The following is a 20,804-nucleotide window of genomic DNA, read 5'->3' as shown; positions in this document are numbered from 1 at the left end:
TAAGTAGGTATGGAAAAGCAAAATATGAGCAGAGAAGGAAATCAAACTCGGGTCCTGCTATGGCTGATGTTGATGTTTGTGCATACATGGACATCAGAGAGCAGTACTACTACTGCTATTACTTCAGCAGCACGGTCAAAAATTGGATGTTTTCCTATATACTCTGACCATGACAACCGTAGAGGCTCTTCCCAGACCTCATTGTCTTCGACGTCTAAGCACCTGAAGATGTTAGAAATAAGTCTTGGAAGTAGCAGCAGTGCAAAGAATGATTCATCATGCAGTGTCGATTTAATAGAAGATGATCATAATCTGTCTGCAGCAGGTTATAATGTTGAGAGGAGAATGATAAATGTTTCCATTGACGCAAGCTCAGTTGGTGATCCAAAGGTGGTGCTTCAATGGCTGTCCAAAGCAACTCATGAACATCTGTACTACTTCAATGGCAATAATCACAGTAGATGCTACACCAATGGCAGCCGTGGATATCACTGCGAATGTGAGCAAGGATATGCTGGAAATCCCTATTCCCCACAAGGATGCCTTGGTAAAATTTATATTATTGTTATATCTATATATATATATATATATATATTTTTTTTTTTTTCCATACACAACTTGATTCTTAATCTTCTGAAACTACAAAAAATTTCTTATGAGAACTAGGTAAACGCTTAATTGCAAATATTTTCTTTCTTTAGAGAGCAAGTAGATGGTATTTTGTTGGCTAACCTGCCATTGATGGTGGTAGATATCGATGAGTGCAAGGAAACAGAAACGTTTCCTTGTTATGGTATTTGCGAAAACACTCCAGGAAGCTACAAATGCAGCTGCCCACCAGGTATGCTTGGGGATGCCAAAGTCTACTGTAAAAGACAACAGAACATTGCTACCACCCTCAAAAGTAAGTACTAGAAGATACATTTTTTCAAATGCTTCTGCAAATTTTCATTTTAGTTTATGAACCAAAAAACTAGGCCATATTTGCTTGTCACATATTTTGTTTCAAACTTTATTTACCTGCAACAGAATGAATGTTCAGAATTGAAAACTCAGGAACCACCCTGCCTTGATTACAAATAATTGTTAGAAAGCCATTTATTCATCTCCAGTCCCAATTTCTCTATAAAAGTAGGACTTTACCAATAGTTAAAATCCGCTTCATGAAGTGAATCACAAAGCATCCTTTCGAACAAGATCATAATAATCCAAATTGTGCAATAATACGGCTTCAATTAATGTGTGAATCTGATTAAATTTGTAGGCAATATTGAGACACATAGCATACCTTTGTAGAGGGCATAACAGAATCTGCAGCTTTGATATTATGTTATTGTACTCGATACAGAGGAAGAATATGTTCAAGTTATTGATGATATACATTTTTTTTAATTATTATTATTATTCTTTGATTGCAGTTATTGGACTGGTGATTCTTATTTTGATTGTAATTGTGTTCATGATCATTCTGCTCAAGAAGTGGATAAAAGAGAGGAACTTCAAGAAAAATGGGGGTGCAATGTTGAAGAACCAGATCAAAATTTACAAAGAGTATGATCTAATGAAAGCAACTGGGAATTATAAGCATCCTCTAGGAAAAGGTGCATTTGGTTCAGTTTTCAAAGGGGTGTTACCAAATGGTACTCAAATTGCTGTCAAGAAGCCTAATGGTCTAATCCCAAGAGGGGCAAACCAGAAACAAATAGACCAGCAGTTTCAAAGAGAAATCTGTGTTATCTCACAGGTGAATCATAAGAATGTTGTCAAGCTGCTGGGGTTATGTCTGGAGAGCACGTTTCCAATGCTCGTGTATGAATTTGTTTCGAATGGAACAGTTTTCGAACACATCCATAACAACAGGTCATGTTTATTCAAGTCATGGAAAACTTGTCTGAGGATAGCTGAAGAAACAGCATCTGCACTAAACTATTTACATTCTTTGGCAGACCCACCAATCATTCACAGAGATGTCAAGTCCATGAACATATTGTTGGACTGTAAACTTACAGCAAAAGTGTCCGATTTTGGAACTTCAGTTCTTATTCCCCCAGATAAATCCGGTGTTCCAACAACGGTTCAAGGAACATTTGGTTACCTTGACCCTGAGTACTTGGTAACAAGAATACTAACCGCAAAGAGCGATGTATACAGTTTTGGAATAGTTCTTATAGAGCTCCTAACCGGATGGAATCCAGAACCAAATGGAGATCCAGAGAGGAACGTTGTTAGGCAATTCGTCTCTCTGGTTGAAACTGATGCTCTATTCCAGAACTTGAATATTTTGCCGGTTGATGAAGGAGAAGAAGAGCAGATAAAAATAGTTGCTAAGCTTGCAATAAAATGTCTGAATAGTAATAGATCAGAAAGGCCAAAAATGAAGGATGTTGTAGAGTAGCTTGACAAGCAGATGAGAATGCTGAATGGGAATTCACAGTCTGGAAGTAATATTAGCCAAGAGGCAACTGTAAACTCACCTGATATTCAACCATCATCATCAGCAGCCAAGCCTGATATTGAACCATCATCAGCAGCAGGCAATCATCACCTTGGAAAAGGAAATGTCACCATTGATATTGGTCAGTTACAGAACAACAATTTTATGACTGCTCTTGGTGTTGAGCCAAGATCAGTTTCCACCGTCTTCTGATAGATATAACCGCATGAAAGGAAGGTTTTCAATGTCTTTTTTCTTCTTCTTCTTCTTCAATATATATATATATATATATATATATTTTTTTTTTTTTGAATATTGATTTGTGCTAAGAATGTATCGTTTCAAGTCCATGAAAACCAACAGAACGAGACCAGGCAAAAAATAAAAATAAAAAATAAATAAAAATCAAGGTCTTCCTAATGACATTGTTGGTGTGTACTGTGTGGTATTTACGTGTCATAATAATGTGAACCTGCTATAGGTTTCATCAAGCTTTATATCTTGTTGCAACTTTGTTTTCTTCTTCACCTATTGGAATTAATACATTATTAATTAATTTTCTTCTTTTATGAAATAAATTATAATATATTAAGCAACTGTATTGTTGGGGATAACTAAATTGGTTGACAAATCTATTCAGGAATTATATGTGTGGCCGAGAAAATGCCAAAAGCCAAAATAAATAAGATGATTTAGTTAGATATGTGCTAGGCTTTGCCACAACGGATCCGTGGCGCAATGGTAGCGCGTCTGACTCCAGATCAGAAGGTTGCGTGTTCGATTCACGTCGGGTTCAATTCCCCCGAAGCTTTAGGTACCAAGTGGATCAATTTTTTTGCGGTAAAAATCACTTACTTCTTTCAATATTATTTAGAAGACAATCAACGAAATTTATGTTTTGCTGAATCAAACATTAAAATTGCGAATTTGATACTAACAATATTTAATTTTAAACTTTGATTTTAAACTCGATACTAAACATTTAAATCTGTATAATGCAAGTGAGCATGAAATACAATATATTATAAATAAAAGAGATTGCGAATTCCATACACCTTCATTGCCACTTTAATTGGATTAACGGTAGTAATTCAGGTAAGAAATTATTATGGTATATTTTTAACTGCAAGAAGCTGGAATTCCCTCGACAAGGTATTTTATACTTTTTCTCACGGATATATTGAATAAAAATAAAGTTAATGGAAATTTAATTTTTTTAGAAAAGTAATAATTTTTTTTTTGGGTTTGGATGGGATCCAAAGAATTAGATTCTCACAAATATACGAAAATATATGGAAAAGTTGTTCCTACATATATAGGTGCCATTTTAAGAATCCCAAAAAAATTAGTTTTAAATTTTTTTAAAATACATATTTATCTTTAATTTATTATACAATCTTAAATTTAATTACTTATAAATCTTAAATTTTCTATTACTTACCAAACAAACGAAAAGGAAAATTAATTCTCAGGAAACTTAATTCTAGAAAACTAAATCCCGAGAATTTTTTTTCCTCTCAACTTTGATATTTTCCAAACGGGACCTCAAAAGAATGGACTTTGCATTTATGAAGCTTCTTCCAAAGTTATGAGTTAAAATGCATTAATTACATGGAGAGCCAGAAAATGTGAAGTTTGAGATCACAAATGATATATCCATGGTCTTTATCAAGAATCTCTAACTAACTCCAATTCCATCAACCATTAAAGCAGAGTTGCTGTGAAATCCCCACTACACTTTTTTGCTCAGAAAACTAGTTTTGGGTTTATTTACAAAATTCACAGTAATGAATCATTCAATCTGCTTCATCTCCAATCTTAGTAGATCTGTTTTTTTTTTCTGCCCTTCAAACATATCATATCCAATACATAGTCTTGATAAAATGTCCCAAAGCAAAAGTTAGTGAGAGACACACACAGAGAAGAGAAACCATGTCAGAATAAAGAATTTCATTAACTTGTCTTTGTTTTTTTCCAAAAAAATTCCTCAGCAGTCCCAAAATTCAGGAAAAAGAAAAAGAAAACAATAATAATGACCTCAAAGCCTACGCTGCAGAACCACTGTAAATCTGAAAGTCAGCACCAGACTTCTTTAACCTGTCTTTCCTCAACCTATCTGCTATCAGAAAGGCAAGCTCTAGTGACTGTGATGCATTCAACCTGGGGTCACAATGTGTGTGATAACGAGAGTTCAAATCATCGAAAGTAACAGTCTTTGACCCTCCTACACATTCTGTCACATTCTGCCCGGTCATTTCCAAATGAACTCCTCCTGGATAGCTTCCTTCTTGGTCATGGACATCAAAGAATGCCCTCAACTCAGCCTGAGCAAGAAAAACAAATCATTTCCACTTAATCCCCATCATCGACAAGCAGTTTCTACATTCAGAGTTGTACTACTTTAGTACTTACCCTAATCGCATCAAAAGGCCGTGTCTTGAGTCCCGATGGAGCTGTTATTGTGTTCCCATGCATGGGATCACATACCCACGTTACAATTAACCCAGCCTGTCTTACAGCTCTGATTAAATGAGGGAGCTTTATCCTCATATTTTCTGCCCCCATTCGGGTAATTACTGTCAATCTCCCAGGTCTGTTGTTGGGATTAAGAATTTCACACAATTTTACAAGCTCCCTTGGGTCCATCTTATCACTCACCTGCCAAGTTCAATTACCAATAACTGAATTGTAAAGAGCTAGTTATACAATATTAATTCAAAATATTTTCTCCTCTTACAAACCGTACAGAAAAACATAAGAGAAGAAAAGGTTTTAACAATTTTTTTTTGGGCAACAATTCATGAAAAGGTATCATCTTTGGCAAGAAAAGGGTTTGCACGTTTTAGTTTTGACCCAGCACTGTCACTTGATTTGATGCTTGTGATGTTTTATCACATCGCTGTCCCAGTCACAAAACTATTTTAACAACCTTTTTTTATTTTTTTTGGATAAATTCTATTTTGACAATGTTAGTCATACATATATGCATGTTATGCATATTTACACACCCATATATAGAAAATTACAAGGGAAAACAAAAAGAAAAGGACTGAAGCATTGAGTTGAGATATCTATTGTTGAGTATGGCCTTTGTTTAAAAGGAAAATCAGCTGTCAAAAGACTTGTGAATTAAATCAAAAAGCAATTTTATATTGATTTTTTTATTTTTTATTTTTTATTTATTTATTTTTCTTTTTTGTTTGTTTCCTATCATTGTGTGACATCCATTTGCATAATTTACTAGACTTGCGAAAATTTAATATAATGTTATCGAAAGAAAAGGTGGTAATATGATCATTAAGGCAAGAATGCCACAGTAACTTTTTTATCCACAGTTAAAATTCTTTTTGGGACTGTAAAGAACAACTAATCAGAATTGTACCTTAATGCCAAGAGGATTGGCTACACCACGAAGAAATTCAACATGAGCTCCATCCAACTGCCGAGTCCTCTCACCCACCCAAAGCATGTGCGCAGAACAATCATAATAATGGCCAGTTGTTGAGTCCTCCCTAGTCAAAGCTTGCTCATATGGCAAATGAAGGCACTCATGAGATATCCAAAACTCAATAGCATTCATTATTGGATTGTTGCTAGTGACACCAGCTGCTTCAAGAAATCCAATAGCTTCATCAACTCTTTGTGCAAGTTCCATGTACCTATGATCAAACAAGTAAGATATGTTAGAGAAATTACAGCAAGAAGCAGACGTTGTTTAATATGTACCTACAATTAGACATTCAGAGGTTCATAAATGTAGCTCGGTTGTAGAGAAATCTGGATCCCACATAGCAGAGTTTCCAAACAGCTTTTATGGCTAACAACCACAATTTCCAAATTAAACAGAAATTTAATTTGATAGTTAAATCATAAGGGCTGTGGCATGTTCCAAAGTTGAAGACCAAATATTAACAACATATATACAAGGACACCAAAAGGTGATGCTACCACTAGAGAAGGTGTAATTTGACTGGTTAAAGATATAGTATTCATGGGGAGAGTATTTTTATGTAACAGGTGCATGGCTACATAGTATCACTTTTCTAATTAGTTATTGATATATGGATGGGGTTCATTTTCTCATATTAAGCTTTTAGTATTAAATAAACCACATGTCAAAAACTAATTGGTACATGCCAATATACCAATAAGATGAAATAATTTAATGAAGAAGAAACCCTATACCTAACAACAAAATAAAAACCAAGGCATGATACAGAAAGAACCTGTCTCCTTGCTCACTATGCTTCACAAAGTCAAGATTCCACTGTGACACTCGTTGCATGGCAGCATATCCACCAGTGGCAAATGCTCTAAGGAGATTAAGTGTGCCAACAGATTGGAGGTATGCTCTCTTCAACCGTTGAGGATCAGGTGTTCTAGATTTCTCATCAAAAGCATCACTGTTAATATTGTCTCCCCGATAACTAGGAAGACTCACACCATCTCTAACCTCAAATGGTTGAGATCTAGGTTTCGCAAATTGACCTGCCATTCTTCCTACCTGATGTAGATTTCAGACAAAAAGAGTTAAACAAAAAATAAATTAAAACAAAGAGAGGAACAAATACAATCTAGCATTTTCAAAATGTTGCATATCCCCTGACATTGGCCCAATTATGTGATTCCACAATAATTCCACCGGGAAATATACATGTGAATCTTTACAACAAAGTGCCACTGTATAATTATATGGTAATGGAAGCATGGACGAGGCTTGCATTTTGACATTTGTGCTGAGAAGCAATCAAATAAAAGCTAGAAAACATCCGTGGTAAGTTCAGTAATGGAAGCCAAAGGAACGACTAAATTATTTGCCAGAAACATGTCATGGAGTCATAAACACTAGTGAATAAAGTGATAAGAAAGTCAAAACAAGAACAAATCAAAGGAGATACAAATATAGAAACCTCAGATTCCGTACTGTTCTTGGAAAGATGATCAGGATCAAAAGCTAAATTCGGTAAACAGAATTTCTAACACCCTTTGATAGTATCAGAAGCATTCAATAATAAATAAAATATAAGAAGTATAAAAGATAAATAAAAGGGTAATGGATTTGCAAAGGGGAGTGAGTTTCTGACAATTATATATTATGTAAGGCACGGGAACTCCATTGGATATGGTAAGAGACATTCACAAATCAAAATTCATATGGTGCATATCGAGTGTAGGCAGCAAAATTGCATTGGATCCGTACCCAATCCATTATAAAATTCAAACTTCGTACTTTTGTAAAAGCACACATTTAAACAAGTTGACAACTTGTAAACATAATGGTAGAATGGCCCCGAAAAATAAATATTTAAATAAAACTATAGCAAACAACATTCAGTGACAACAATTACAGAAACATAGCAACATATAAAAAACGTCAAAACTGCGCAAAGAACAAAACTTAGAAGTGTAATTATAACCACCAATTTCAAAAACATCACAAAAGAACCAACATGCTCAGTCACGTAATAATAAAATCCAAAGGAAACAAATACTCAAATAAGCAACATGCACGAACCCAATTCAGCAAAAGATAATTATTTTTGAAAAATAATAATAATAATAATAAAAATAAAAAGAAGAAGACCTTGATGACAGGCATTTGGGCACCATAAATCAGAGTAATGGCCATCTGCAAGAAGACTCTGAAGGTGTCCCTGATGTTATCGGCATTAAACTCCTTAAAGCTCTCAGCGCAATCCCCGCCTTGGAGCAGAAAAGCCTCTCCCTTGGCAGCCTTGCCAAGCCATTCCTCAAGCCTCCGGGCTTCACCTGCGAAGACGATAGGTGGAAATCTCTGAAGGGTGTCCAGCACATCCCGGAGCTCTTCTGGGTCCGGATACTCCGGGAGCTGATGTGCCTTCTTGGATTTCCATGACTCCAATGTCCAGTCTGTGAGACCCAAATCGGAGCCAGATAATGGAGAATACACTGACAATGGAGAAAAAGAAGAGAAAGAAGCAGATATGGGGAGGACGGTGGGTCTGGGGTTGTTAGAGAAAGGAAGCAAATGGGGTTGGAGAGAGTTGAGCGGTGGAGTGGTACCATGAAGAAACAAGGTTCTTGTTCCTCTTGGAGTGGTGAGACTGGCAGAGCACAGTATAGCCATATATTTCCTCTGTTTTCCCTCTCTGTCTCTGTCTCCCTGTCTCTCTCACATACAAATAAGAAAGACTTTTATTATTATTATTATTATTATTTTCGGTGGATAGACAAATAAGAACGACTTGAGCTTGAGGGTGGATATCTGAACCAACAAAATGGCCGTTATCCCCTATGACTCTGTATTCAGTCTTACTTCATCACTACACCTGTCAGAGTCTGAAAAGTAAGGTCTCTCTCTCTCTCTCTCTCTCAGAAATCTAATGTTTCTTGGGGCAGATATTTTGTGGTGTTCTGACTTTTTAGTTCATTATTATTATTATCTTCTTTTTTTTTTTTTTGAAATATTTTTTTTAGCAATACCAGTGACTAATTTTGTTTTAATATAAGAAATAATATGACCAATAATGGGCTAGTATTTAATTGATTTATTTTCTATTTACTTATTTATATTATGTTATATATCTCTCAATTACAAATATATCGGAATGTTATTTTGCTATATCATTAAGTAAATGATTTGGTATTTACCCAAAAAAATAAAAAATAAAAAAAAATAAAAACGTAAATGATTTGGTGCGTAAGGACTATTTTGAAACCATGAAAGTTTAAAATGCCAGTATTTATAGAACAATAAGAGGCAGCGATAATAAACAAGTCCGTGGTTCTATGATGAGTTTTTGCAAGAGCAAATCCAGTTTTCAAACCATTCCAAGATCGGGCTAACACAATTATAAATTTCAACTCAACTTTGCTAAAGAGCTTAAAATTTTTCACCTAGTATTGAACTGTAATGGAGAAATAAACCAATCTCTAACTTTGGCCAAGTGGGCAATGCCAATCCTGGTGTGGAGGAGGAAGAATAACATTGCACCTTAAATTATCTTCTTTACAGATATAGAACCATACAAATGAACTGCCAATGTAAAAGCAACAATAATCTATTTAATTTGTTAAAATGAGTTGAATAAATTTTACAACTTGGGGAACATAAAAATTCCTATTGTACAACACTAACAATATTCGTATTAACCCACAATTAGAAAAAGAATCACAATACAACAAGAAATTCAATATTACTCCTACAACCACTTAGCCTGGTCCCAAACGCTTGGCATTGCTACAAGAATCCTTGCAGAAACTAATTGGTATTTTACCAAGATAAATTTGCTTTCTCTCCTAATACTGTAAAAATTATATCTTCTTGTAGTTGTATATATGATTTGTGCACAACTAAAATGGTCTTAATAAGCTTCATAATAAGGTTGGATATTTTGCATCAAGGAAGTCTCTCAGTGTCTGAGCAGCTTTCTGACCGCCCATTATTTCGGCCAGCCTCTCTATGGGAAGTAGAGCGAGTTCTGACAAGCTCTTACAACCATCCATGATGGCTCTGTAGTTTGAATCATTAACACCAGGAAGACGTCTCAAAAACTCCACTGCAGATGTATTGTAATTTTCAGCTCTACAACAGACAATAATAAAACATCAAATTCATAGAATTCTACCCTTGACCTTTAGATGCGAAAGCAAAACCATGTTTATTACCTCACATCGTTTTCAACAATACCCTCTTCGGATGGAACACCAACTCTCATTGCCTTAGTCTCATCAGGTTCATCCTGATTTGCTTTAAGTGAAGCAAATATTTCAGCCGTAGCATGCAGACTGCGAGACCAGATGATACGCAGGCGGGGGAAATGAAGAACAAGTAATGACAGTTTAGATATGATATTGTTTGGCGTAACATCATCACCAATATCACTAGCAGACTGCAATACAAACATACACAAATCCGGTAAATTAAAACAACAGAACATTAAGCCAACACATAGCCCCATCTCCACATGTATGACTATGGTCCATATTACCTGAAACGAAAAGCTTTTATCCTGTGAGAACTCGATCAGGAGAACAGGTATTCTATAATAGCGAACCATTGTTTCCACTTGGTGGTAAAGACGACCTGATGTGAAGCTCATAAAAAGATCTTGGATACTCTTCCTTTCCACACATATTAATGGTGAAAGGATATAATCCCCAACTTCTAGGGTCACCGGTATTATGCGCATGCCCTTCTGGTGAAGAACATTTGGAAGGCTGCTCATGAACTCCCGCATGTCTACTATGACCTGAAAAGGAGGGAAGTCTATAAGCATCTTCATTCTTTTAAGTAAGACAGACACATAATAAAATGCTGAAATCAAGCACCTGTGTTTCTTTCTCAACTTCCCTTCTTCCCCCTGCCTTTCTGGTTATTGAGTTTTGGGACAATGTACCTCGTGGCTCTACAGAAGAATTTAATCCTAAGCAGTTCCCATCCTGATTAAGGAGAACCAAAAATAGAAAAAATCCATAAGTACCATCCTCAGACCAAAAAGTATCCTAATCATTTATGTATGTATCATAGAATGATGTTAATTAAACTTATCCTTGTAAATAAAAAAATTCATTATTGAGCAGTAAATAGTCATGAAAAATATATAAGAAACATATATCCATAATATATGAGTTCAGAAAATTCTCCATGTTAAGGATGAAAGAAAACAAAACCTGATCAACTGGGATCATCATCATTGATTTCTGCCTAATTAGCGATTCGAATGCTCCATTCTCCCTGCGTATGCTTGCCTCAAACTTTTGCACCTCTGTAGAATCTTCATAGAAAAGAAAATATACTTTCAACTTCTTTGAGGGGTTCTCAGCTCTATGCACTTCGATTTCCCTAACAAACGTCATGTCTGGATGATAGACAATAATTACAGAAGGCTTCAAAATGTCAAGTATAGGCTGACCACTTTCTAGAGCATAAAAGTGCACTGGAGGTAGTGGTTTAGCAATTCCAGATCCTGTAGCATCTGCCACTTGAGTATGCTTCCGTAAAACCCCTTTGTCTGTGGATTCATCTTGGCATGCGGCTTCACAAGATCCACCAGCAACTGATGTATCCACTTCATCTTCTGAACCAGATTCATCTATTGAAGCTGTCTTACTACCGTTATTTTTGTTCCTGTTACTCCTACTGCTAGTTGGGCCTTTTTTGTTCCTTGCTTTTCCCTTTCCTTTACCTTTACTACTAGACTCAGGCTGAGCATCATCTCCAACAACATCATCACTTTTAACTCGATTTCTAATTTCTGATGCAGCAGCCACTAGTGCATCATGTTCCTGCTTGTTTATACTACTAGGTTCAACATTCTTTTTTGCAGGTGCTATAGGAACAACTCCATCGAGAATCCCAAAACCTTTGGGATCCTTTGGTTTCTTTTTATAACGTGTTTGCAGATCACGCAGCTCTACTTTTCCAAGCAAGTACTTTTCCCATTCTTCTCGCATGACCTTCATAGGAAACTATGCCATTAACTGGAAGATCTGACTAATTTTTATCTAAGTTTATATCAAAATCACCTAGCCAATGCCTGCCTAATTGCTTAAAGTTTTCTAAGATATGGTTTTACGTCATATGGTTAACGGTTCTAAATTCTACTTACAAAATGATACATTGAAAAAGAAAAGGGAGCCAGAGAAAACAAAATGGTGAGGGTTCTGCTTTAAAATCAAATCAATTAAACCATTCCAAGGGTTCAATGCACTACAACCCGCCAATGTATATGATTTCAATAGGGTGCAGACTAGGGCATAGAATAGTGATGATAAAAAAAATAAATAAATAAGTGAATGCCATTACAGAGTAAATACATAAATGCCATAGAAGCTAAACAAAGTGAACCAAGCACTTAAAAATCAAACCTTTTGTGGACCATTTGTGAAGAATGCCATAGAAGCTAAACAAAGTGAACCAAGCACTTAAAAATCAAACCTTTTGTGGACCATTTGTCAAGCATTCTTCAAGCTGCATGCATGAACGTTCATCTTTGCATGCCACAAGAACAATGCCACTGTTGTCCTCTTCACCTCCTACCAGGAGCTCTTCTCCACCCGAAGCTTGCTTTAGTATTTCCTCTTCTATCTCTTCAAGGATCTCCTGTAATAGAATGAACACATTTAATCAGATAAATTGCTCCCATAAGCCATCAACTTCGTTATTTTGTCTGTGGTTGTACCTATTGCAAAGAATGGTAGGGAAACACAATTGACAGATTTGAAGTTGGATCACAACAACACTTGGTAACTAACACCAATTATTATGAATTTATAGTTAAAAATCAAATGACCTAAAAGTTTTGAATCTATAAGAAAGAAAACTACACAATAAACCAAATAGATACAGGAACTCACTCACTCACACGTAAGACCTTCCATTTTGGTGCTTCCTCTAAAACTTCATCCAAAACTATTGAAATGTTTGTATTTGACGATGAAGAGCTGTCAGTTTCTACATACGGAAAAGAAAATTAGTTATCCGCACTAAAATAAATTCACAGAAGAAAAAGAAAAGCTCGCAATATAGCTATCTCTCCCAACCCAATAAATCCTGTATGATCTTCAAATATGTAATACATTTCTTGGAAGAAAAAATGCATCTAAGAGAAGGGTTGCACAGAACAAAAGGTTTATAGTTCTCACCTCCTTTATCATTATCGCCCTTTAGTTTCCTCTTTTTGCCTGTAGAACTCTTTCCCATGTCACTCAATTTGGTACCATCAGACTTGACAAAACGATAAACCCTTTTCTTTGCATACTCAAATATCTTATAGCTTGATTCAGCAAAAATCCACACGGACCGAAAACTCTCCGACACTCTCAGTGTATCCAAATACTTCAAATAAGTTACTGCATCATACCTACCCAAATTGAGTACAAAGTCAATGACGAAAACCATTAGCAAGCTAAGAGTTATATTGCAAAGAAACCTTATGGTTTGCACTTCTTCCACAATTTCATCATATATATATATATATATATATATATTTTTTTTTTTTTAACTAACATCTAGGACTATTAAAAATGAAATAGAAAGAAAAAAAATAAAAAAAAGAAATTCAAACTTGTTCCATTAATCAAAATGCAATTCATAGAATGAAAAATAAAAATAAAAAAATAAAAAAATAAAAAAATAAAAACCAAAAACTTTATGTAGAATACCGGTCAAGATAATCCAGGAGTTTCCTCAGAGTCTTCAAGTCGGAAACAAGCTGCTTGGTCTTCTTCCCCAGCATATGCCAAATGGGGTCCAATTGCCTCCTCACAATCTCATCAAAAGACTTGAACAAACCATTCTCGACCGTCAAATCCTCCACATCAACCTTATTGGTCTTCCTCATCTCCTTCAAGCAAGCATCCATAACCTCAACGATAGCCTTCTGAATACCCAGCATGGATTTCGTCATCGGAACCCTAATATCCACAACCTGAGGCGGATCCTTTTCCAATTCCTGCGACACATAAACCTGAAACCTCGGCCATAGATGCAACCTTTTTATATACAAACACTTCATAATCCTCTCGGTCTTCGAAAACCCAGAAACCATCGCGTGCGGCTTATCGGAAAAAGCTCGAACATAGGCATTCCGATTCAGGGACCGAAAAATCCTGACGATAAAAGCTTCGGTGGAGGTTTCGGAGAGAGAATGAGCGGTGAGGAGGATAATACCGGCGATAGAGGAAGTGGGTATTTTGGAGGTGAGGAGATCGACGATTAGAATTCGTGCGGTGATGAAGAAGGCGGAACCGGAGGTGTAGAGGGAGAGACGGTGGTGGGATGGAAGGTCGGCGGTGATTTCTTCGATGTGGGGGTGGTAATGGAGGATTTGGGATTTGAGGGAAGAGGAAGAGGGAGGAGAGAGAAGGAGGAGAGTACCTTGGGAAGGAGAGTGAAGGAGGAGGAGAGAGGAGATGAGCTTGGAGAGAGAGAGACCGGAAGAAAGAATCACTAGGCCGCTTCCATTTGGAGGCTCTTCGAGAAGCTCTGATATTATGTGCTCGTGGAATTGAACCATTTGGGCTTTTGTTCCTCTCTTTTTTTGTCGGAATTGATTACCGGCCGGTGATAACGGCGAGAGAGAGGTGGGGTTTGAGAGCTGCGGAGAGATTTTTTGATCTTCTTTGTTTTATATAAGGGAGTGGAGTGGAGGGAAAATGAAACAGTCAAGGTTCTAGTGGTCAACAACTTCTTCTTTTTTTTTTTTTTTTTTTTAAGTATTATTGTTAGGGAATTAATATTAAAATATTTTGTGAAATAAAATTAAAATGTTTTTAAAATTATACAATTGTTTAAAATTAAATGGGAAGTTCGTAATGTATATATACAAATTTGAGTATTAAAAATGGAAGATTTTATATTAATATACAATTTTGAGAATTAAAAATGGAAGTTTTTATCTTGATTATTATTTATTAGTTTTGTTGACAAAAAAAAAATTAAAAAAAAGAGAGAGAAAAATGCTGTTTTAAAATAATTTACATTTAAATCTTATTAACAAATTAATTAATGAAAAATTTAAGCATATTGACACTTTATATTATAATTTGTTTCTTTTGAAATAAAAAGTTTTATAATTGAAATCCTAAATAGTAGCAAACTTTTGCTCCCAGATGTTGAACTCCCTTCTCTTATTAATTGGTGGGACCTATATATGTTGGTCACGTGTGAATCATATGGGCTTGCAAGAGAAGGGAAAACAGCTACTCTTAAGAACTTGTGCAGTAAAAAACTAAACATAAGCTGCTTGATAAAATTATAGTTTTATTTTTATTTTTATTTAACTATGTGTAATTTGATAATCTAAATGATTATATATATATATATATATGTATATAAATAATAGTTAAAGCATCTCCAATATTTATTTTGACATTTCATTGCAAAAATATAACAGCAAAAATATAATATAGAATAAATTTGATGAATTTTATATAATACAAAATCATACGATATTATCAATATTCAAATTTACATTAACAATATCGAATTCATAATAATGTCAACACAATTAAACACGATAACAACAAGTTGGTAACTGTTAAATACTATAACACTTTAAAAAAGATAGTTTGGTAATATAAATTTATATTTATTAAATATTTTATAATATATGTTGATAATACTCAATATATTTTCTTACACATAACTTTATAATTCATATATTTAATATTAAAATTTATAAAGATAATTATTTTTTATATTACTAATCATTAATTAAGTTTTAATTTTGTATTTGATTATTTTCATTTCAATATTTTTAATATAATTTTTTAGTTTATTTAAGAATAAAATTTTATAACTGAGATTAACAAGTTACAAAGTTGTAAATGGATTACACTAATTCAATGAAAGGATTTGAGTTTACAAGTTGTAGAGCCCACACACTTATTAATATGATTTTTAACTTTGTTTTTTAATTATTTTTCAATTGATAAAAATAAAAAAACTGGGACTCATATCATTTTATACTTTAATTATTATAATTTTGTTTTTATTAGTAAAAATAGATCCCATTATCATTCAATAATATTTATAATTTTACAATATTATATTTTAACATGTATCATTGAAGAACTTATTTTAAAATTTAATAATAGTATTGGTCATTTACTATTGGAGAATTCATGGGAATGTCAAATTTTAAAAATGTCAATGATAAAATAATATTTATCATTAAAACACTTTTATAGATCTCAAATTTTTTTTTTTTTAATATATACAATAGTTCCCCTCCCACCCTGATGATTTTGGTTTTTTTTTTTTTTTTTCCTTTCTTTCAAATTTATCGTTAGTTGAGATGATAGGAAATTATAACTACCGTTACTAAATCACATATCAGTTTTTCTTTTTCATATATATGCTTTTTATATAAGATCCCACTTATTCCCTTTTTTTTTTTTTTTTTTTTGGCTTTTAAGGGTAATAAGTTTGGTAAATGAAAAAAGTATACTTATAAATAATGATTTTAGAAATATGTTTAAGTTTAATGGTAATTTTGTTTGTGTTTCTACTCATGGGTCATCAAATAGGATAAATTTATTGTTTAGCTAGACATGCACTAACTACTAACTAGAGATGTTATTGATTTTTGGATGAAAAGCACTTTACACCTTTTTCTTTTTAATTTTATATAATAAAACTACCAAAAGCATTAGACTTTTGGCCCTTTATAAGTTTTCCACTAAAATTTTTGATAGAATAAGCATGTGTGCTCCAGGTGACTTTAATAAAAGGGTAAAGAAGGTCTTTTTGCATCTTCTTTGCCACTCCCCTGCTCCACACTTAAAAATTCCCAATGCCCTTTTTATATTTTACCTCTATTTCTCTTCTCTTTTATTTCTAAATCTATTTATCTTTTTAACTGAAACCTTTGAACCATATACCCATATTTGCAATACACCGTGAATCAAATTATTTTGATTTCTAGAGTAGTAGTAGGATAATCCTCCCTTGATGGAACAAAAGCTTTCATTAATTTCAATTTAATTTTAGAAAAAAAAAGAAGTCTATTTTCGTTTCCAAATTGCAAACAAAGAAAGAAAAAAAAAATTTTAAAAGATCAAATCGTGTATCAGATATATTCTCAACAATATTATTACAACAATTTTTGCATAAAATTTCCTTGATTTTCTTTTAAAACAAAGAAAAAAAAAAATCCTACTTGATTGCAAGTGTCATTTCTAATGGAACCCAGAGAACCCAGAAAACCCAACCTTCCTCTAATGAACTTGTTTTAGAACTAATCACTGTCTTAATCACTTTTAGAAGATACGTCGTCATTTTCCTCACTATCATCGGTAGCGCCGATAGATGATGGAACTTTCCGACGAGTCATCCGGCTGAGGTTTCTTCTTCACGTAGATCCCAGTACTCGAACCCACACCTTCATCGTTCTTTTTGCAGATCCTAATACCAACATTGGAAGACTTTGTCATTTGTCTTTGTTTTGATATTATCAGTCATGATGGGGGATTTAAGGAAGCAGTAGTCGTTTCCACCTGGGTTTTGGGTGATTAGGTTGATTTTTTTTCTTTTGTTTGGTTCTTGCTATTTTCTCGACCACTGATTACATTTTTTTTTTTTTTTACCCAATTATTAAAAAAAGCAGAAAATTTTCTATGAAAAATAGATAAATAGATTTAAAAATAAAAGAGAAGAGGAGAGAGAGAGAGAGAATAAAGAAGGGCATTAGGAATTTTTTAAATTCTTGAGCGTGAAGAAGAAAGAAGATGCAAAACGACATCATTTATCTTTTTATTAATGGCATGTGGAGTACCCATCATGTTAATTTATGGTGCAAATTATAAAAAAAAAAAAATATAGAATACAATATACAAATTCTTATATAAATTCTTATATAGTTTAGGATGTATATTTGTAAATATCAAAAAGATAATAAATTTATACAACCAAACAAATTATTATTTTTTTTTTTAAAAAAAAAGGCTACAAAAACTAACAATGTCAGGCATAATAATATCATTAAGTCTTTTTTAAAATCAAACAGGATTTTTTTTTTTTTTAACTAGCAAATCAAACAGCATTTGAATATCATGAAATGTTAGTTAATTCAAAAAGAAAAACAAAATCAAAATCAAATAATAATGTAGAAAAAAGTTTGGTATAACTAATATCAATTCTAGCTATTAAAATAAAAAATAAAAAACTAACAAAATGAAAAGTTTATAATTTACAACCTTTAATGAATTTAACTTACCACAAAAAAAAAAAAAAAAGAGAACTTTTTTCTTTTCTTTTTTTTAAACAAAAAAAAAAGAACTTTAATAACTGAAAAAACATCATCAAAACAAATTTGGACCCATAATAATAAAATATTACTTTATGCTTTTATCAACTTCTTAGTTTAAGAATGAGCTTGAGTCTGAATCGGCCGAGGAGGCGGACCAAATCATGCCCCCACCATAGCCATGAGTATCTTATCGTGGAATCATCAAGGGCTGGGGAGGAAATCGACAATTCAGGCTCTACATGCCCTTGTGCAAAAATACTTCCCCGCGGAAATGTTTCTCTACAAAATGAAGGCTCAGAAGAAGAAGTTGGAGAGTATTAGGAAGAAGTTAGCTTTTGCAAACTCTTTTGTTATTGAAGCTGAAAACAAAAAAAAGGAGGATCGGCGCTCTTTTGGGATCAGAGTTGGAATTGGTCGGTGTTTTCAGTTTCAAATGGAATTATAGGAGTGAGGGTGGCATCGGCACAAAGGAGTGATTGGGGGATTTGATTTTGCCATTGTCCAGCGGAAAGGGCTATCAGGAAGGTGTTTTGGGAGAATTTAGCTAGAAGGGTAAACTCTAGTCCAAGGTCATAGGTGTGTTTAGGAGATTTTAACGATGTGACGACTCAAGAGGGAAAAAAATGGGGATGACCAATGTTAGAGAAATTGAATGTATTCCTGCGAAACTTTGTGTATGAAGTAGGAGCCATTGATTTGGGTTTCCATGGTAAGCCCTTTACGTGGTACAACAAGCGAGGCGGTTTGGCTAACATCAGAGAAATGTTGGATAGGGTGTTAGTAAGCTTGGAATGGAGTACAGCTTTTGAGAAAGCTATGGTGATTCACCTCTCTAGTGCGAGCTCGGATCACATTTCCATTCAACTAGCTCTGAATCTCGACCACTGACCAAAAGGGAGACCTTTTCGATTCCTCGAAATTTGGACAAGAGATACTTTGTGCAGGGAGTTAGTGCACTCTACTTGGTTCAAAGCAGTTTCTAGAGAGCGTGTCGCTTCGATGAGATACAAATTACATAGTACAGCTTTAGCTCTCAAGAAATGGAACAAATATGTTTTTGGCTTCTGTCAAACGAGAATAAAGGAACTGGAGGAGAGAATTAAATGGATTCAAGGTTTAGATCCTTCTATAGAGGCCCTGTGGGAGGAAAGGAAACTTAACTTGGAATTGGATGAATGGAGGAAAAGAGTAGAGATCATGTGGAGATAGAAGTCCAGGGAATTATGGCTCATAGCAGGGGATAAGAATTCCAAGTTCTTTCATGCTGCTACAATAACAAATAGAAGGAAGCTCTTCATTTCAGTGCTGAAAGATGCAAACGGTTGTTGGAAAGAGTCTCAAGAGGGAATTGGCTCGCTGCTGATGGAGGAGTTCACAAAACTATTTTTAGCGACAGTAATCAGAAAAAGTGAAAGTCTGGGTGAATTTATTCAGGTCAGAGTGTCCAGAGAAGAGAATGTGGGTTTAGACACGACACCAACTGAGATTGAAATATGGAACGTGGTGAAGAGTTTTCATCTCACAAAAGCTCCAGGTTCAGATGGCATGCCTGCTTTTTTCTAACAGTATTGGGACATTGTAGATGGTGACGTGGTAGTCATGGTGCAAAATATTTTCCGTTATGGAATTCTCCCTAGAGATATCAACCGGTCCTTTATGGTGCTAATACCGATAGTTAATGGAGCTTCTAAATTCAAGCACCTCCGTCCAATTAGTTTATGCAATACAATTTGCAAAATCATATCCAACATTTTAGCATATAGACTTAAGCCTATTCTAAAGAAGCTAATTTCTATGAACCAAGCTGCATTTGTGCCTGACAGATGGATTGGAGAGAATGCTATTGTAGCTAACAAAATATTGCATTCGATGAAGAGAAAGAAAGGTCTTCGGGGTTTATTGGGGATCAAAGTAGATATGCAGAAACCATATAACGGGGTGGATTGGATGGTCTTAACTAGAATTCTAACTCTTTTTGAGGTTTTCAGAAAAGTGTGTTAAATTAATCCTTAATTATATTCCCTCTGTATCTATGGAATTACTTCTTAATGGTAGTGTGTTCGGTAAAATCTCGATGGAGAGAGGGTTGAGGCAAGGTAATCCTCTATCATCTTTTCTCTTTATCCTTATGGAGCTGCTGTCAAGAATGTTTTTTACATGGAAAAGTGATAATAAGTTTCATGGAGCGAAACTTGGGAGGTTGTCACCTTCAGTCTCTCATTTGCTGTTTGTGGATGATCTCATAATTTTCTGCCGAGCCAGTGTGGAGGAGGTTCGCAATATTAAATGATGTTTACATATGTATTGTAAATGGATAGGTCAGGAATTTAGCAAAGAGAAATCGGCATGCTTCTTCTCTTGCAACGTTGGTCCGAAAATTAAAGCAGCAATTAAAAGATGCTTGGGAATGAAGGAAGGTGACAAGAAGACCAAGCTTCCTAGGACTTCCTCTCACGGTGGACAGAAGTAAAACACCAGCGTTCGAAGATATTAAATGATGAGTTGAAACTAGATTTCAAGGGTGGAAAGCAAAACTTTTCTCTTAAGCAGGGAGGGCTACACTCATTAAGCATGTGGCAACATCCATCCCGATGTACTTTATGTCCTCTTTTCTTCTTCCAAAAGGATGGTGTGAC

At 34.5% G+C, this 20,804-nt stretch overlaps 3 protein-coding genes and 1 non-coding gene across 5 annotated transcripts; 2 read left to right on the top strand and 2 right to left on the bottom strand.

Moving 5' to 3' along the window:
- On the top strand, positions 1 to 2,859 carry LOC107430348 (wall-associated receptor kinase 3). The gene is made up of 3 exons (XM_025079015.3): positions 1 to 547; positions 752 to 904; positions 1,419 to 2,859. Exons 1-3 carry the CDS (start codon positions 10 to 12, stop codon positions 2,393 to 2,395), a joined length of 1,668 nt encoding a protein of 555 aa, XP_024934783.3. The 5' UTR covers positions 1 to 9; the 3' UTR covers positions 2,396 to 2,859.
- A 299-nt stretch (positions 2,860 to 3,158) lies between these two features.
- Positions 3,159 to 3,230, top strand: TRNAW-CCA (transfer RNA tryptophan (anticodon CCA)). Its single transcript has one exon. It is a non-coding gene; the product is annotated as a tRNA-Trp (tRNA).
- A 1,139-nt stretch (positions 3,231 to 4,369) lies between these two features.
- On the bottom strand, positions 4,370 to 8,806 carry LOC107430355 (phospho-2-dehydro-3-deoxyheptonate aldolase 2, chloroplastic). Its single transcript, XM_016041191.4, has 5 exons — positions 8,019 to 8,806; positions 6,661 to 6,938; positions 5,817 to 6,093; positions 4,847 to 5,092; positions 4,370 to 4,758 (listed from the first exon to the last, which is right to left on the bottom strand). Exons 1-5 carry the CDS (start codon positions 8,538 to 8,540, stop codon positions 4,480 to 4,482), a joined length of 1,602 nt encoding a protein of 533 aa, XP_015896677.3. The 5' UTR covers positions 8,541 to 8,806; the 3' UTR covers positions 4,370 to 4,479.
- A 652-nt stretch (positions 8,807 to 9,458) lies between these two features.
- On the bottom strand, positions 9,459 to 14,552 carry LOC107430354 (DNA repair endonuclease UVH1). Of its 2 annotated transcripts, none has more exons than XM_016041190.4 (9): positions 13,580 to 14,550; positions 13,061 to 13,278; positions 12,781 to 12,869; positions 12,354 to 12,518; positions 11,087 to 11,872; positions 10,745 to 10,855; positions 10,405 to 10,665; positions 10,082 to 10,305; positions 9,459 to 9,998 (listed from the first exon to the last, which is right to left on the bottom strand). In XM_016041190.4, exons 1-9 carry the CDS (start codon positions 14,431 to 14,433, stop codon positions 9,788 to 9,790), a joined length of 2,919 nt encoding a protein of 972 aa, XP_015896676.3. In that variant the 5' UTR covers positions 14,434 to 14,550; the 3' UTR covers positions 9,459 to 9,787. The 2 variants fall into 2 exon arrangements, with proteins under 2 accessions (XP_015896676.3, XP_024934782.3); XM_025079014.3 differs by having other exon boundaries at positions 9,791 to 9,972; positions 13,580 to 14,552.
- Positions 14,553 to 20,804: the final 6,252 nt, after the last annotated feature.

The sequence above is a fragment of the Ziziphus jujuba genome, chromosome 6, assembly GCF_031755915.1.
Source record: "Ziziphus jujuba cultivar Dongzao chromosome 6, ASM3175591v1".
NCBI lineage: Eukaryota > Viridiplantae > Streptophyta > Magnoliopsida > Rosales > Rhamnaceae > Ziziphus > Ziziphus jujuba.
Note: the sequence above shows the minus strand (reverse complement) of the source record. Positions and strands in the feature narration are given on the sequence as shown.

Excerpts from the sequence above, each read along its gene's own strand:
- LOC107430348 (XM_025079015.3), top strand. The coding sequence starts at position 10 with ATGGAAAAGCAAAATATGAGCAGAGAAGGAAATCAAACTCGGGTCCTG. Across the intron at positions 548-751 it reads TTCCCCACAAGGATGCCTTG|ATATCGATGAGTGCAAGGAA; the intron begins GTAAAATTTATA and ends TGATGGTGGTAG. Across the intron at positions 905-1,418 it reads CATTGCTACCACCCTCAAAA|TTATTGGACTGGTGATTCTT; the intron begins GTAAGTACTAGA and ends CTTTGATTGCAG.
- LOC107430355 (XM_016041191.4), bottom strand. The coding sequence starts at position 8,540 with ATGGCTATACTGTGCTCTGCCAGTCTCACCACTCCAAGAGGAACAAGA. Across the intron at positions 6,094-6,660 it reads CATAGTGAGCAAGGAGACAG|GTACATGGAACTTGCACAAA; the intron begins GTTCTTTCTGTA and ends GTTTGATCATAG. Across the intron at positions 5,093-5,816 it reads CCAATCCTCTTGGCATTAAG|GTGAGTGATAAGATGGACCC; the intron begins GTACAATTCTGA and ends TGAACTTGGCAG.
- LOC107430354 (XM_016041190.4), bottom strand. The coding sequence starts at position 14,433 with ATGGTTCAATTCCACGAGCACATAATATCAGAGCTTCTCGAAGAGCCT. Across the intron at positions 12,870-13,060 it reads GGGCGATAATGATAAAGGAG|AAACTGACAGCTCTTCATCG; the intron begins GTGAGAACTATA and ends TTCCGTATGTAG. Across the intron at positions 9,999-10,081 it reads ATTGTTGAAAACGATGTGAG|AGCTGAAAATTACAATACAT; the intron begins GTAATAAACATG and ends TGTCTGTTGTAG.